Source organism: Molothrus ater, chromosome 12 (assembly GCF_012460135.2).
Source record: "Molothrus ater isolate BHLD 08-10-18 breed brown headed cowbird chromosome 12, BPBGC_Mater_1.1, whole genome shotgun sequence".
Taxonomy (NCBI): Eukaryota; Metazoa; Chordata; class Aves; order Passeriformes; family Icteridae; genus Molothrus; species Molothrus ater.
In genome coordinates, this window is record NC_050489.2 from 9,422,010 (window position 1) to 9,437,342 (window position 15,333).

Sequence of the window (15,333 nt, forward strand, 5' to 3'; positions counted from 1 at the left end):
GAATGTAATTCCAAGAAACCAGAAAAAAAAATTCTAAAATGTCATGAAAGTGGCAGCAGTTATTAACAAAAGGAAATAATCCCACGATCTCTTACCCACTTCCTACCAGTAATTAGTTACTTGTTGAATATAATTTATGCTGCAAGTAATTTCTGCTATTAATTTGAGAGATGCTCTGATTACTCCAACACGAACTTTATCAAATGTGCACATACACAGGATTTTACAAGGGTAAACGTACTTATCCATTGATTGCACCAGAAATATATTTTAAAGTGAAAAGTCTTACTGGTGGGAGTGAACTCATGAGCTTTGAACTTTGAGAAAAAAAAAAAAAAAAGAGAGAGACTGAGATAAGGAAAAAAAAAAAAAAGGCCAAACCAAAACATGCTGATGCAGTGTGAGGAACTTTTTTTCCCTATTGATCTTTAGGTATGAAACCATAGCAGAAAGTTTTAACAAACCGGAACTCAAATCAGATGCGAGAAATTTTCACGGAGCCCACTCTACGGATTCGCTCAAAATTCTGCCCAGCAGTACCTTACTGCAAGTGTAACTCCGCAGAGGAGCGATGCTCCCCTCGCTGCACCCTGTGCAAGACGGACATGGATTAGCAAACCTGAACTCACAGCGTGAAAGGAGAAGAAAGAAGCGCTTGGAATTCCCAAGTTTTGTTTTGCAATTTCACAGGCACATAACGCAAACTCGTCCCCGCCGTAGCTCTCCCACCCCGTCTTGCTCAAGTGAGAAGCTGCTGCCAGGGCCGGGGAGCCCGGGAAGGCGGGGGTAGCTCTATGCTAATGCTTCTGCAGCGTTCTGAGCCCTGAAGCACCATCACAAAGCACACCTTCTGTACAACTGACTCTAAACTCAGCGTCCAGCCGGGTAAACCAGCCACAACCCGGCACCGGGACTAGAGAAGGGAAAGGGGAGGCTCCTACAGATTTTGTAGTAGAGCACACTGCTTTTCCTAGAAAACTGGTCGATAGTTTTAAAACAGAATAAACTTCGTCATTCTCTTCTTTAACTTACGACAGCCACCCAAACGAAACAAAAGCTTCACTTCCATGCCATCATTTCAGGCAAGATCCAACTTACTTCAAGGACATCCTCTAGCAACAGGCAGGAAAGCTGCTCAGTTAACATTCCTTTCTCACACTCCCACTGTACTTCATTTGAAAACGATGTGCAAAATCAGATCAAAAGACTAAAAACAGAAGAAAACGGCTACTTTAAAAAAAAAGATACTTTGAAGTGGTTTTGACCTGTTCCACCTACTAAAAGCAAACCAAAAAAGATAGCAAATGTCAAAAGATGCAATCATACGAAGTGAAGATGTAAAAAAATCCCTCTCTGCTTTTCTTTTCTCTGCTCACTTTAAGAAGTTCCAAATTCTTTCACAGGAGGCCGATGAAAGACAACTAAAAACTAACGCTTCTCCAACTGCTACTCCAAACTTCGAGCGGAAGTGGGAATAATATCGTAAGAAAAATAAATACGTTTACTGAGATGAGAAAGGGGATTATGCTGAGGAAACGGTAAAACTCGAGTGCATTCAAAGCTCACAAAACTCACTTAAAAACCCCAAATCGACTCTCAGGACCCAAATGACTTTTAACAAACGTTTCGCAGAGCTCCGCGGAGCCAGTGCTGATCTATTTGTTGGTGTGCAAGAAGGGCATTCAGGGCATTTCGGAAGCCGGGTAAATGCTCCCAGCGAGGCAGAACATCCCGCAAACTTTCCGCCCCGTTTCCACGCGCGGAGCCCGGCACGCTGTCCCGGCGCGGCCGAGAGGCGCGGGCACGGCGCCGGGGCCCGGGCGGCGGCTCGGAGGGCCCAGCGCTGCCGGCACGGCCGGGCGCGGAGCGGCCGCGGCCGCGGAGGGTCCCGCGCCGCCGCTTCCCCGGGAAGTTGCCGCGGGAAGCGCGCGGTGCTTCCGAGCGGCGGAGCCGGGCCGGGAGCGCAGGGGCTCCGCCGAGCCCGGTCCTCCCTTACCTGCCCGCCTGAAGCGCTTCAGCGCCGCGCCGCCCTCCGCACCCGCGGCCGCCGGGTCCCCCCGCGGCCCCCCGGCCCTCGCCCTCCTCATGGCCGCCGGGGGGCCGGAGCCTGCGCTGGCAGGGGCAGGGAGAACGCTGCCCCGGGCCCCGAACCGACCACTTGTCGCCCCGCGTCCCAGCACAGGTACGGGCGGAGGGAGGCACGTCCCCTCCGCCGCCCGCCCGGCTGTGCCGAACTCCTACGAAATCCCCCTGTTCCGGAGGGGAGGGAAAAAGGGAGTAAGGAAAAAAAAAAAAAGAAAAAGATACTTCACACGCTCCCTCTACAAATCCTGGAGGACACAAAGCCAGCGTTCATCCCTCGCTTACCGGCTTGGAGGGAAGCGGGAGACGTAGGAAAAAAAGCCCAAACAAACAAAACAAAATACCCAAAAAACACAACCTTAGGGAAAGCAAATCGCCTCCCCGCTGCCCGGAGCCTCCGCGCTGCGACCGCCGAGTCCCTTCTGAGCGCGGCGGCTGCGCGGAGCCCGGCGCGGCGGCGGCAGCTCCCGGGACGGGGCGATCCCCCCGCGGCCCGGCCCGGCCCGGCGGCGGCCGCGGGAACTTTTCCGCCTCCAGGAAGCCTTTGGTGCAGCCGGAGGCCGGGGCTGCGGGGCAGCGTCCTCCGCCCGGCGGGACTGCGGGGGAGCGGGGGGTGCGGGAGCGCTGGGGTCCGCGGGGGGGTGGGGGAGGCGGGCGAGAAAGTGGGTGCCCGGGGGGGATTTTCCGGCCCTTTCGGGGGGACGGCGCGGGCAGCGTGTGTGGCCGGACAGGGCATCCGTCCCGCGGGGCTACGGGATCGGCCGCCCCACCGCAGCCCCACTTTGTTTCCCAGCTCCGCGGGGCGCGGAGAGAGACGCGGGGGGCGCGGATCCATCTCCCGCGGGCTCAGGATGCCAGACCGCCCCGCTGGGAGAGGGCGGAGGGAAAACATCAAAAAACGGAAAGAGTTTGGAGTTTCGTTAAGAAACAGACGAAACAAAACGCTGAGTTAAAAAAAATAAGATAAAACCCAAGAACTTGGACCGAAACCTCAGAAGGACCCCCCTCCCCCCCGCATATAACTCCGGGAGATCCTGTTGTCCCGCACCAGCGCCCGGCGCGGTTCCGACTCCCCGCAAGGTAAGTTCATCTATTTTGTGTGTGTTTGTGTTAAAATGTGTGCGAGGGAGAGGAGAAGAACTCACCATTTCGCTGGGATAACAAGGCCAGATCGGGATCGGATTGGAAATGCTGAGGCTTCGCCTGCTTCCTCCGCGACATGCTGGCTCAAACATCAGCTGGGGCAGAATAAAAAATTACTAAAAAAAAATCTTCTCAAAATTACGGAAATCGAGCCTCCCCCCCCCAGCCTCCCCGATCCTCCGCGCACCGCGCATGTGTCCTGCTATAATTATGATTATCAATAATGCATTGCGATTAATCATAGAGGGGCTCTTTGAAAGGCGATTGGCACATGGCCAGCTCTATTCAAACCAGCTCGCCTTAATCAATTAGGCGCTGATTTGCTGGAGACCCTTGTCTCTCCGCCGCTCCCACCCAATGAGTCGATCCATGTGGCAGGAGAAGGGGCTGGATTTCCCCAAAGCTGTTTGGATACAGTTTAACCCTCTTAGCAACCAGCTGGAGCTGCATCGCGCCATCCCGGTTACTATAGGAATGTGTCTCCCTTCGCCCCTTCCTCCAGCCCCGACGAGCTCCCCGCGCCTCCCGCCCTCCTTCCCGCAGTTTTGCCCTGCGTTTCACTTTTCTTTTTTCTTTCTTTCTTTTTTTTTTTTTCCTTTTCTTTTTTTTTTTTTTTTTTTTTAACTCCCCCCGCCTCGCCCGCAGTCCGCACCGGTGGAGGGGGGCAGGGTGACCAATAATCGATCGGGGGAGGACGCAGGGCTGGGGCGGCCGGCAGGGAGCAGCGGCCCCGGAGGATCGGCCCCGCACCCGGCAAGTGCCTGCCCGGGGAGAGCCCGGCCCCGCTCCGGCCGCCGCTCGCTCCGTCCCGCTGCTGCAAAAAAGTTTCTGGTGTATTTTTTTTTTCTTGGTTTTGTTTTTTTGGTGACTTTCCCCCACCCTCCCCCCCCCCCGCCCCCTTCCTCTTGTCCCCGCTTTTACAAATAAAAATCCATTTCGCCCTCTCCCAGGTCCCTCTCCCACTATCCCCCCCCACCACCACTTCTCTTTCCATATATCACGGCCCGAGGGGTGCTGAAAATAGGAAGGGTTTGTTTTTTACCTCACACATTCCCAGGACAATTAGGGCGCCGCTGGGAGCGGCGGGCGGACCAGGCGGCCGCTCCGCCCCCGCGCCGCGCGGGTTGGCTGCGCTCGCCGTCAGTCCGCCCGGGGAGCCCGGTGCGAACGGCGGCGGGGCCGCGGCCGGGGGCGCGTCCCGCTCCGCGGCCCCGCTCCGCTCCCCCGACCCCCCCTCCCCCGGCTCGCTCCTGACTTTTGTTCCCTCTTGGACGTGGGAGCGACGCGCATCTGCCCGCCGGAGGCGCCGCCGGCCGCGCCGAGCGCGGAGCGGAGCGGAACGGCCCGGCCCGCGGTGCCGGTGGTGCGCGCAGGCGGAGCCGCCGGGCCGGGCCGGGCTGAGGGTGGCGCGGCGGGGCCGTCCCGGAGCCCTTGCGCTCCCCACGGCCGCTCCTTGTGCCCGGTCCCCAGCGCTCCCGGCGCCGGGACCCTGCGGGCACCGCGCTCCTGCCGCGGCCAAACTTTTCCGCCCATGTGTTACTTGCGAGGAGGAACCTCTCACAAACAAAAGTCACGAGCTTGGAATAAAAGTATAGTTGCACAGAGGCTACAAACAAGGCTCTTTTTAATATCTCGTATATCCCAGCGATACACGTACGCTGTGGGTAAATGGTGGGTGTCCCCTGAGCTCCGCTCTCCGCGCCCCTCCGCGCGTCACGCTGCTGCGGGCACGGAAAGTTACTCTGTAAAATAAGCTGAACCGGCAGAAGCGGGAGCACAGGCGTTTCTTTCCCTCCACCCTGACCCATCTAGTGCTCTCTCCACCCACTCCCTCCGCTGGATTATTTACTCTTCTATAGAAGCTACTCCTTTTTCCCGTATTAATATTAACAAACTCTCTGTAAAAGCAAGAGGCTGATCAGATCCAACTCATTTCAATTTCAAATGAGCCGGTAAAGCCTAGAGAGTGAGCGAGAGGAGAAAGGAGAGAGCGACAAATCTTCCCATTCGAGGAACCGGCTTACTGGCGTTTTCTTCTCATTATTAAACGAAAGAGATTGTAAAACGTTTATCAATAAGGGTGGGGGGAAGAAAAACAGTCGCAAAACCCAACCAAACAAACGCATACGAACCGAAAAATCCTCCCAGGTGCCACTCCAGTATTTAGTCAGCGTTGCAAAGTGGTCACTGACGCTTCTTTTCGTTTCTGCACAGGGCGAGCCCCCTCCCTCCCCGCAGCATTCGGTACAGTAGATTTTGAGAAAAAGACAAACGAAGCTATCAGCGGGGATGATGTTGAAGAATGAAGATAATAATGTTGCTATAGGTGGTACTTCACATGACATTATTTTTCACTGAATATTTAAAGAGATGTTTCGGCAGAGATGGATACACTCAGCGCAGGCTGTCACCCTCCGTACCCTGAGACAGTGGGAAAGAAACCGAACCTGAACGCACAGAAACGCACTCCTTACTCACTGCTAGCCACACGTAGATGCACACAAAATACCCACGCGGATCTATTTGCACATTTATGCCTGTATTTCTAACTGTATCAATCACTCCATTAGCTTCCTACGTTTCTAAGCTAGACGATCTCCCAAAATTATTCGCGTTCACAATTTCATTATACTTTTGCCGATTAAGCTTGAGACAAATTTCCCCAGATGAGCAGTACCTTTGCTTCGTGGCTGGAAAAAGGCGGCCGTGGACAGGTAATTAAAAAAGCAACAACAGCAACAACAAGACGAAAAAGAGTAGCTTAAAGAAAAATAAATTAATTTGGAGAAATTAAGTTTTACAACTTTTTTTTTTTTCGTTTCTCTTCTCCTCGCTAGTGTTAAAGCGGCGCCTGGTATTTCATCCAAGACCGATTGATTATTTATTGTTTGTTTTCCTCTCCTTCGCTGGGGGCCGGGAGGGGTGGGGAATGGGTGGGGGCAGAGCAGCAGTGCCAGGGCTAGAGAAAAATCGGTCTTTATTGTTGTTGATAGCAATACATCAATTAAACGTCATTGTCTCTAACAGAAGTTGTGAGAGTTCACAAGCGTAAATACTCTGATCCCGGGTTTTCCCTCTCGATGCTCCGAATGACAGTGACATATTTTTCCCTCCCCGCCACACCTTGGAGATTTTTTCCCCCTCTCGGATTATTCTTTTTAATGGAGGTGGGAGGCTTTCTAATGTGCTTCAATGCAAATCAGCCTGGCTGCAAGACACCCGTGGTGGGGATCGATCTCCAGTTCATTGAGATGAGCACTGAAGGGAGATGGTAAACAGGGGATAATTTGCAGTTCATTCTGCTGAGAGACGATTCCAATGAGATGCATCACACTAGACTGGATTATTGTTATTCAGGTTTGCGAACAGACGCAACACCCTTAGCACGACGGAGTTAAAAGCCGCACGATCCCCTCGTAGTTATAAAACGTCTTCAATAACTATCGGGGGGTGCGGGTGGGGGGGAGGAAATGCGATTGATTTCCCGTTTCGTGCCCATGACCCCCGAGCCCCGGGGCGGGCGCGGCTCCGCGGCTCCGCAGCCGAGCGAGGGTCGGGGCAGCCCAACCTGCGGCTCCGCGCCGGCCCCGCACGGCGAAGCGCTGCCCGCAGCGCCCGCACCTTCGCCCTGCCAAAATGCCCGCTTCCCGCTCTGCAGGGCGCTTGGGCTTTTATTTGTGGACGGGTTTTTCCTTCCTTCTCTTCCTCCTCCGTTTTCTGCGTTCTCTGTTTGCCTCTGTTTTAACTGAAAAAGCCACACTTCGCTGGAGTTCCGAACGGCGCTCCAGCTGACCTCGCAAGTTCGCCGTTTGTCTGCTAACACAGGTTACATATATTTTAGAAATGTGTGTAATTAGGAGCTTCCAGATGCTGCAGTCAGCTGGGAACTTGGCTTTATGCTCCGATGTATAATAAACTTTTGAGACAGTCCTGGGGCGCAGCTACCCCGGGGCAGCGAGCACCAGCTCTCCGGAATTGTTTCATTATCAATACCCCGGATCACGCTATTCACTATGGACATCGCAAGTCCTGTGACTCTGTGGCTTTACGTAGGACTACTTTTGTGGGCATGCTGTCAGCTTCCCCCTTTCTTGCTCTCTTCTGCCTTTTTAATATTTTTTTTTTTTTACTTTTCTAATAGTAATTCTCCAGGGGAAGAAAGAGGAAAAAAAATAAAGAGGAGGGGGCATCAGAATTGAATCCTTCGCCATTATTACTGACAACTAATAATTGATCATTGCTCGCAAACACAAGCTTTTACCCGCATAATTGAATCGTAAGCCATACGGGTTTAGTCAAAGCAAAAAGGAAAAAAAAAATAGAGGGAAGGAACCTCTCCCTTTCTCTGCCCTAAATCCCTGAGAATCGCAGTGATGGGGACTCCTCCGCCTCCGAGACAAAAATGACTAATGCCATAACCAGCCAAGGTGGGATTATTCAATTCAATTGTTTCTTTACACATTTGCTGCCTTTTGTTTGACCTGATGGCTGGCAAATTTTTACACCTAGCTGTCCCTTTTGAGTTTATTGATGAAGGTGCTTCTGAAATGATTATCAGGAGATTTACAGCCATCACTACCCACCTACGGGAAAAGTAGTAAAATCAATCCCTCAATCAATCAGACCCCTCTGTGCATATCTTTTTAATCTGCTCTTTTAGCTGTTTTATTACACGCGAGCATTAAATATGTTTGTTTCAAATTTAACACGAATGCCTCCGAAGGACTCTGTCAATTTAGCAATAAATCATGAAGTAAACAAGCTGGATGGAAAATTCTCTCACTCGGGCAAGAATGTTAAAACCCAAGGAGTAAAAAAAATCTCGCGCATCAGTGTATGGGTAACTCTGTATGTACAGCCCACTAGGCAGGAAAACAACAAACAGAAAGATAAATATGCAACACTGTAAAAGACTTCCATGCACTTTTACAGGACTAGAGAGTGCTAGTAATTACAAATACTTTCACACCCTCAAGTCCATCATTATTTCCTCTGATATCTTTGTACATATATATATATACATATATCTCAGAATGTCTTCTTTCCTGTGTTAAAAAAATAACTTTTTTTTTTTAATTAAATACCATATACTTGAGAAAGTGTCTTGATTCTTGATTCCAACATTATTATTGATCCCAAGGTATTACTCTATCCCTTATATGCCTTTTTGGGGGTTAAAAAAATTAGAGGGTATTTCAGGTAGGCTGCTTAGGTCACTGATTACACAGTGGTCATCAGGTGTGGACAGAGTGAATCTATAAGTTCTATAAAGAACCAAGCTTTTTATTTGATGCCACAGGGGAAGTTTTCTCTGCAAGCCACATGCCTTTGCATCCCAGTTTAATTTTTTTTTAATATCGTAGTCTATTGCAGCCATATAAAGCCACCATGTGGCTCCTCCAGAAACCCAGAAGTTTAGAAATGAAGTGACAGAGATTTCTCCAGCTTTAGATTAAAAAAAAAAAAAACCAAAAAAAACCCCCAAAAAACCAAACCCAAAAAAACCCAAACCAACAACAACAACAACAAAAAATCCATTCTGAGCTACAAAGACATCTTTCAAAGACATATTGTAATGTCTCAGCACAGAAGAAACTCTGGATAGGACAAGGGAAATAAAGGACACTGAAATATGAATTGTCTACATGACAAAAGAAGAGTCATGAATAATTACATCTGATATCAGATGATAAGATGTAACCTGCAATGTCAGCCAACAATTCCTCCAAACATCTTGTTTTATGGAAAGTGCCTTTATACGGTAGGAAAACTTCACAATTTCTATCACTGTTCATCCAGATATCTATAAATGGGTCAATTAGCCTTAGTTTCAATTTTTTAATAAAATATTATAGTTATAATTTCTTTGTCAAAGTACTACTTAAAATAGTATAAAATATGGAAATGGGAGTCATTTAAAACCAAATGAAGGAGCAGGACCAAAGGATGTGTTTTCCAGCATGTTTAGGGAAAAACATATGTTCTTAAAAAGGTGTTCCCTTAGGATCTCTTTACCTTTAAATTAAAATACACAAAAATTCTGTACTCTGTCAAAATATAAACACAAGGACAAAATTTCACATGAATATTTTCTCTGAAATGGAACCTACAGATGATTTCTACAGGGTAGTCATCTAACAAAGTAAGACCTGTTGTCACAAAAAGATTTACACGGCAAATCAGAGTTACAAAGTACACACGTTTATTTACATTTTAAAGTTTCATTTTAAACTGGAGAATCTGTAGTGATTAAAGACTAAACATGCTTCAAACCTCAGGGGGAATGTTGCCTGTAGAGTCCCAAATTTCTTGCCTAATGAAATGAACCTGACAACTCCTCTCCTTTTCATGACATATTTTTGATTCGAATACAGTGGAAGTATTTGTAAGTACATACATTTTGTTTGCATAATATCGAGGTGCCCTGATTAATGCATGGTGTTTACAACGTGAAAATTGTCATGCTCTCTGCATCAACACAAGGAGCTGGCCTGGCAGCAGCTAGTTGCAATAAAGTAAATGCCTCATGAATAATGTGTCTGCTTTCCATGCCTGCGCTAAGCAGAGTCCTCCCCATGCACCTTTTGCCCCCAGTTTGAGCCAGCCTGTTAAGAGAGCTGTTCTGCAATGCTGCTGTGCAGGACACAGCTCTCTGAGTGCAAATATGCTTGCTCACAGACTTGTGCATGCACTATCTGGGTCCTGTGGGGAGCCCATTTCCTCATGGAGCAATCTGATCCCCAGCCACATTTTTGCAGTTTTCTTTTCTTCCCATTAATGATCATATAATGTTCAGATGGCAACAACAGCCATTACCTACCTCAAAAGGTAACTCCAGGAGTTTCTGATTTCTTAGAAAAAATCCTCAGCAGAAAAGAAAGAGTTGAGCACTGAGCTGTAAGCCAGCTCTACTGAACTATCAGCAGATACTACATCAGTGACCCAGAAAGAGCCTTGAAAAGTACTGCTTCATAAACCCAAGATCACATAGTTATCACCCAGAAAATGAGACTCACAGTTTCCTTCCCTTACGTAAGAAAAGCTCAAGTAACAGGATTCAAAGAGCAATCCTCACAAAGAGACTTAAAAGACCCTTCCTCAGAAATCCAGAAACCAGATTTGGGGTTAGAAAAATTGTTTCCATCCTTCATATGCTTTATATAGTAAGCCTGGACTTTCATCCTGCTGTACAAGCCATGTCTTGAATCACCCTGAGTTACGTATTCTGTGTTTCAGTCCTTCTTCCCAGAACTTCAAATTCCCTCTCAAATGCAGTGTCCAGGGCTGCAGAACATGTCTATTTACATCCTTAAGCAGCTTTCTGCAGGCTAGCTGGCTCTCCCCAGGACTGTACACAATCATTAAGCTCATCTGAGCTTGCTCCTAGCCACTGACACTCTAGAAGTACTACCTGAATGAGAATTTAAAGCTTGAGTAGGTTTTAGATAATACTAAAGCTATGCGGTGCAAAAATCATACGTGCATAGACAAATATAGCCCCAGTCTGTAATGGTTCAGCAATTCAGCTGCTTGTCATGTACTGCAACAGGCAAAACAAAAGAGGGAGAATTCTACTTGAATATAAGACAACATGGCACATTTAGGAATTACACCAAACACCAGTGCTTATTCTACTTCCATTTGTAAAGAAGGATACATCGTTTACTCACTTCTGAGACCATGAAAAGACACCTTTCCTCAGAAGCTTGCACTGTAAGTGCCCAATCCTAAACATCATCAGTGTCACTCATCCTTGTGCAGGAAGTAGAGCATTGACAGCACAGCATGAGCAGTGTTTCAGTCTAGAACTGCTGTGAGTGATTTTGGAGCAGGGGTAGCTGTGGTGATCAAACCTGTTCCTGACCATGGTTCCTCCCCACCCCATGCCTGGATGGCCCTGTCCCACCAGGCTGTGCTGCTCTGGCTTTGGCACAAACGTTTGCATGACATGGAAATCTCCTGCATGGGGCAACAATGCGTGGTGCAGTAACTTCTTAAGCTGTTCCAGCTGTTTGCAAATAAAATGTGCGTCTGAGCCCCCAGTCTATACAAACTGATTTCTGAGAGGAGCTCTATTTGTGTGCCTGTGCCAGATCAGGGCCATTACTAACTGCAGAGGAGCATAAACAACTGTAGAGAGAGAAAAGATTTAGAGAAGGCACCAGTGACAATGATTAGCATGTAAATCCCATACCTCTTAGTGAGAGCTCTCTTGTTAACCTGTTTAGTTGGCAGTTGCACACCTTTGCATTCCCATATATTTTAAGGCTTGAAGTCACTTGTTCTGTCTCTCAAGTTTACTCAGCCTGACTTCTTCTGCAGTTGAAGCAGCTTCCATTTTCATGCTGCACAAAAGCACAAGCAATGCCATAATACATAAGAATAACATTTTAATGGAAACATAGAGCCAAATGCTAAATGTACTGAATTAAGTGGAATTAATGAAAGATAAATATGGTCCATTCCCTCCTCCAGCTCCAGTACTGTCCTCTCCAACACTGTACATATAATCTCCCAACACAATAACATTGCTGTACTCACTCAGTGCAAGCAGGATCATTCACTCACTCTTTGTTTCACTCCTACAATTTTCAAATAGCTAAATTCAGTTTCAGGCAGCTCTGTTCTCAAAGGGCTGCCAGACCTGCTACTCCTTTGCCCCACTGCTGACAGATTGCTCTACAGTGGGACAAGACCTGCCCATGTCCAGCAATGCTCATACTGAGCAGAAGCAATAATTAAACCCAGTGCAAAGGTAAAAAGCAAGATGGATGCGAGCCTAAGGGGGGCGAGACAGGTACATCTGCATCCCGGGCCAGCACTGCCACCACCAGCCCCCAGAGCAGCAGCTGCCCAGGGCTGCAGAATGTTCAGTAACACTTTCTTGTGCTAGAGACTGTGCCTTGTGAGGGGCCTACCTTTAATGTTTTGCCTAGAGCAAGGAAATCCAGTAACGGGTGCTGGTTGCCACATTCAGGGGAGCCTGCAGGAACTGCTTGCTGCTGACTGGGAAAGCACTCGCTGCTTCTCAAAGCAAAACTACTGTGACATTTTAGGAATACAGCCCTTCAAACCACCTGTTCGAATCTGCTAATCACAGGTAATCTTGGCTCTTCAAGGGGATTACTCAAAGACAATAAAAATACTAAAAAAACAAAGACAAAAACTGTTACTGGTAATTTGCATCATTTTTTTTGTTATGTCACGCTATAAATTTTGCAATAATTGTAACCAATAACACACTGTGTAAAGTTCTCAAGAGATTGACTCTCTGTTCAGAAATTAACTGTAGAATATGCTTTGGATTTCTTATTATTCTGCTTTCTTGTTGTCATTCTCATAAAATCAAGCAAAGTGATAAGTGGAATGTCTAGAAACAGCCAGAATTTAATCTGGACAAATTACACAAAATATATCTGTCCTGAAAGAGTATCTGCTTTTAAGGAGTTATATACCACCACAGAGAATACAGCATTCTGCACCTGAAGCATTGGCACATATCAAGAAGATTATATTAATTCCAGTGTAGAAAGCCGACATTGTTGGATACTGCTTGGAAATGTGCATGTTGTAAAACTGGGAAAAAAAGCTACAAAATTTGAACTTAATTGAAAATACTTTCATTTTATAGCCAACCATATTGTAGATGTTGACATTGCATTCAATAAATATTAGCCATAAACCCTAATTTAACCCCCGATTTTGTTAGGGTCAAGATTTTTGGAAAATCCAGGTGTCATCCCAGACTTTGTACCCTTTTAACTGCCAATCCCAGCCCCCTTTTAGGTAGGCAATTCCTCAGTGGTGTGGCCACACAGTCAGGGGCCAAAACTGCCTTGGTGGCACTTGGCCTCAGTGTGCCCCTGCTCTGTTTTGCCTGTGGGTCCCATGGTTTCAGGATCAGGAGGTCTGTGTGCAAAGCTTGTAAAATCTTAGAAGAATACAAAGGATATTTTGTAAAGTTTCCCTAGAAACATCTTTTGCAAGCCATGTGGTGTTGCTGGATAGGGATTTAGTCTATCCAAATAAAACCAGTAGCACTTTTCAATGCATAGAGCACAGATTCATCAAGTAGCTCAGTTGCAATGTGTTCTAGGTTCCTGGAAAATGAGAGATTGAATCAGATGTTCTTTTGAGGTCTCTCCCAGCCATTCTATGAGTCCATGACAGAGCAACATGATTTTACATGGAACTGTATTATTCACATGCATGACGATTTATTATATCTTTCAAAATCAAGTAATCAATATAATATGGGTTTTATTGCTGAAAGAATGAAATTGCTTGACTGACACATGATAGTGAACTAATGACATTAGAAGCTCTGGCTCTTTTATTTCTCTTTCGCTCAGAAAAGAGCAAAAAATCTGGATTTGTTCTGAGCAAAATTGCAATACTGCAGGCTAAAACTTTACTTCTCAATCTAAAAACTTTCCTTCTCAATTTAAATTCATTTTAAATTGTTATGCTTTACAAACTTCCAAATGGGATTCTAATTGTTGACAGACATTTTACATTACATGTGTCTATCACTTTGATTTAATATGCATTTTCAATGAAATTTAAAAAAGGCCTCTAAGGTGGCAATTTAACAGCAAGACATGCTGTGAATTTTAGATATAAAAAATATCTAGTTTTCAAGGGTTTTTTGTACATGTGAGAATGGTCCTCCAGAAAAAAATAAAAAAAATCAGAGAACGTCTGTATGGCTGAGTTATCAGAAGCTAAATATCTCCAAGAACATTACCTACTGTTTTAATCAATCACAGTCATCAGAGGCAAACCAGGTTTTACATTTATGCAGCTTTTCAGTAGTGCACTTCAAAAAGTATTAACCATAAAAGAAATAGAATGTATTTGGAAATCCTATGTCTGGTTTATTACATCTCATGACCTGATTTAATTTTCTTCTACAGAAAACCCACATTGAAATGCCTGTAAGTAATAGGTACTTGTTGTCAATTTTGATAAGAGACATTTGAAAGGAATGCCAAATGTATTGTGAAAGATAAGAGAACAGCAGCTTTTCTGTGTCCCTAAAAGAGTGGAAACCAGACTTAGGAGCGCACACAACGACAGAACAGACCTGTTCTACATCATGCCTACTTTTGAAATCATCAGAATTGTAGTTAATGTTTAAACCCTAAGCAATAGACATTGACAGCACAGTGGAACAGTTCTCTATCTTTAACTCAAAATTTTTTAACCAAAGTATTCACTGCTTTTGAATTCTTGCATTTTCTTCATAACATTAATAAAAACATCTTTGGCAGGCTTATTTTATATAAATAGCTTTAGATATCTTGTTTAAGAGGTCCTGCAGGGTGTCCCAAAACCTACACTCGATGGCAAGAATAAACATTCATTAAACTTCAAAGGCTGCCAAAAAGTCTAGTTATTTTGATTTAGAGGAATCATTTAAATTAATCCCTCAGCCTGTGTAGAAAATATGTAATATAATCCATTTCTCTGTCTCCAGCTTCAAGTCACACTGGAAAAAAATACTGCTTTACTAATGTTTTCTGTTTTGAAAAACTGGGGAAAAATTAAGACTTCATATATTTTTGAAGAATTCTGGCTTAGTGACATTAAGAAACAAATGTTATAATACACAACTGTGTACTTAGATCTCTCTGTAACTGCTGTTAAATCTAGACACAGAATGGAGTTCTTCAGTGGGAGCAGTAAAACCAGATTTTATGTTTATGTTTGTGTGTGTGTATATATCTGTAATCTTTTTTTTTAACAAAAGAATCAATTTTTTGGAATGGCTTTCTGCCTTACCACCCCCAACTCAAGTGAGTGCTGCTGTGCTACAGAAAACTCACAGTCACCTTTTTAACAGATCTTTTTTTTGCTGAGGGCCTCTTAAAATTTGGGAGAAACCTTAATATGATGAAGAGCTTGGTTTAAAATGATTTTTTACTTTAAAATGAATACACTCTTCATCTGAAAGAAGCATGTAGGGCATATTGGTCAGACGCACTGAGGAAAAGAATGAAAGGAGGGAGAAGCTCAGCTATTGTAAATCACTGCAATGCCACTGAGGCCAATTCAGAGGAGCTGAGGTTGTGGCCTAATATTTGTGCTGAAATGTTGCAGCTATAG

General features: G+C 45.9%; 1 protein-coding gene across 1 annotated transcript in view; it reads right to left on the reverse strand.

The window, feature by feature from the left end:
- Positions 1–4,031, reverse strand: part of SALL1 (spalt like transcription factor 1) — a 16,431-nt gene extending 12,400 nt beyond the window's left edge. Inside the window, exons 1-2 of the mRNA XM_036390184.1 lie at positions 3,878–4,031; positions 3,228–3,320 (exon numbers count right to left, since the gene is read on the reverse strand). Coding sequence (XP_036246077.1) covers positions 3,228–3,303 — 76 coding nt within the window. The 5' untranslated portion in view covers positions 3,304–3,320; positions 3,878–4,031. The remainder of the gene's footprint in view (positions 1–3,227; positions 3,321–3,877) is intronic.
- Between the last annotated feature and the right edge of the window lie 11,302 nt (positions 4,032–15,333).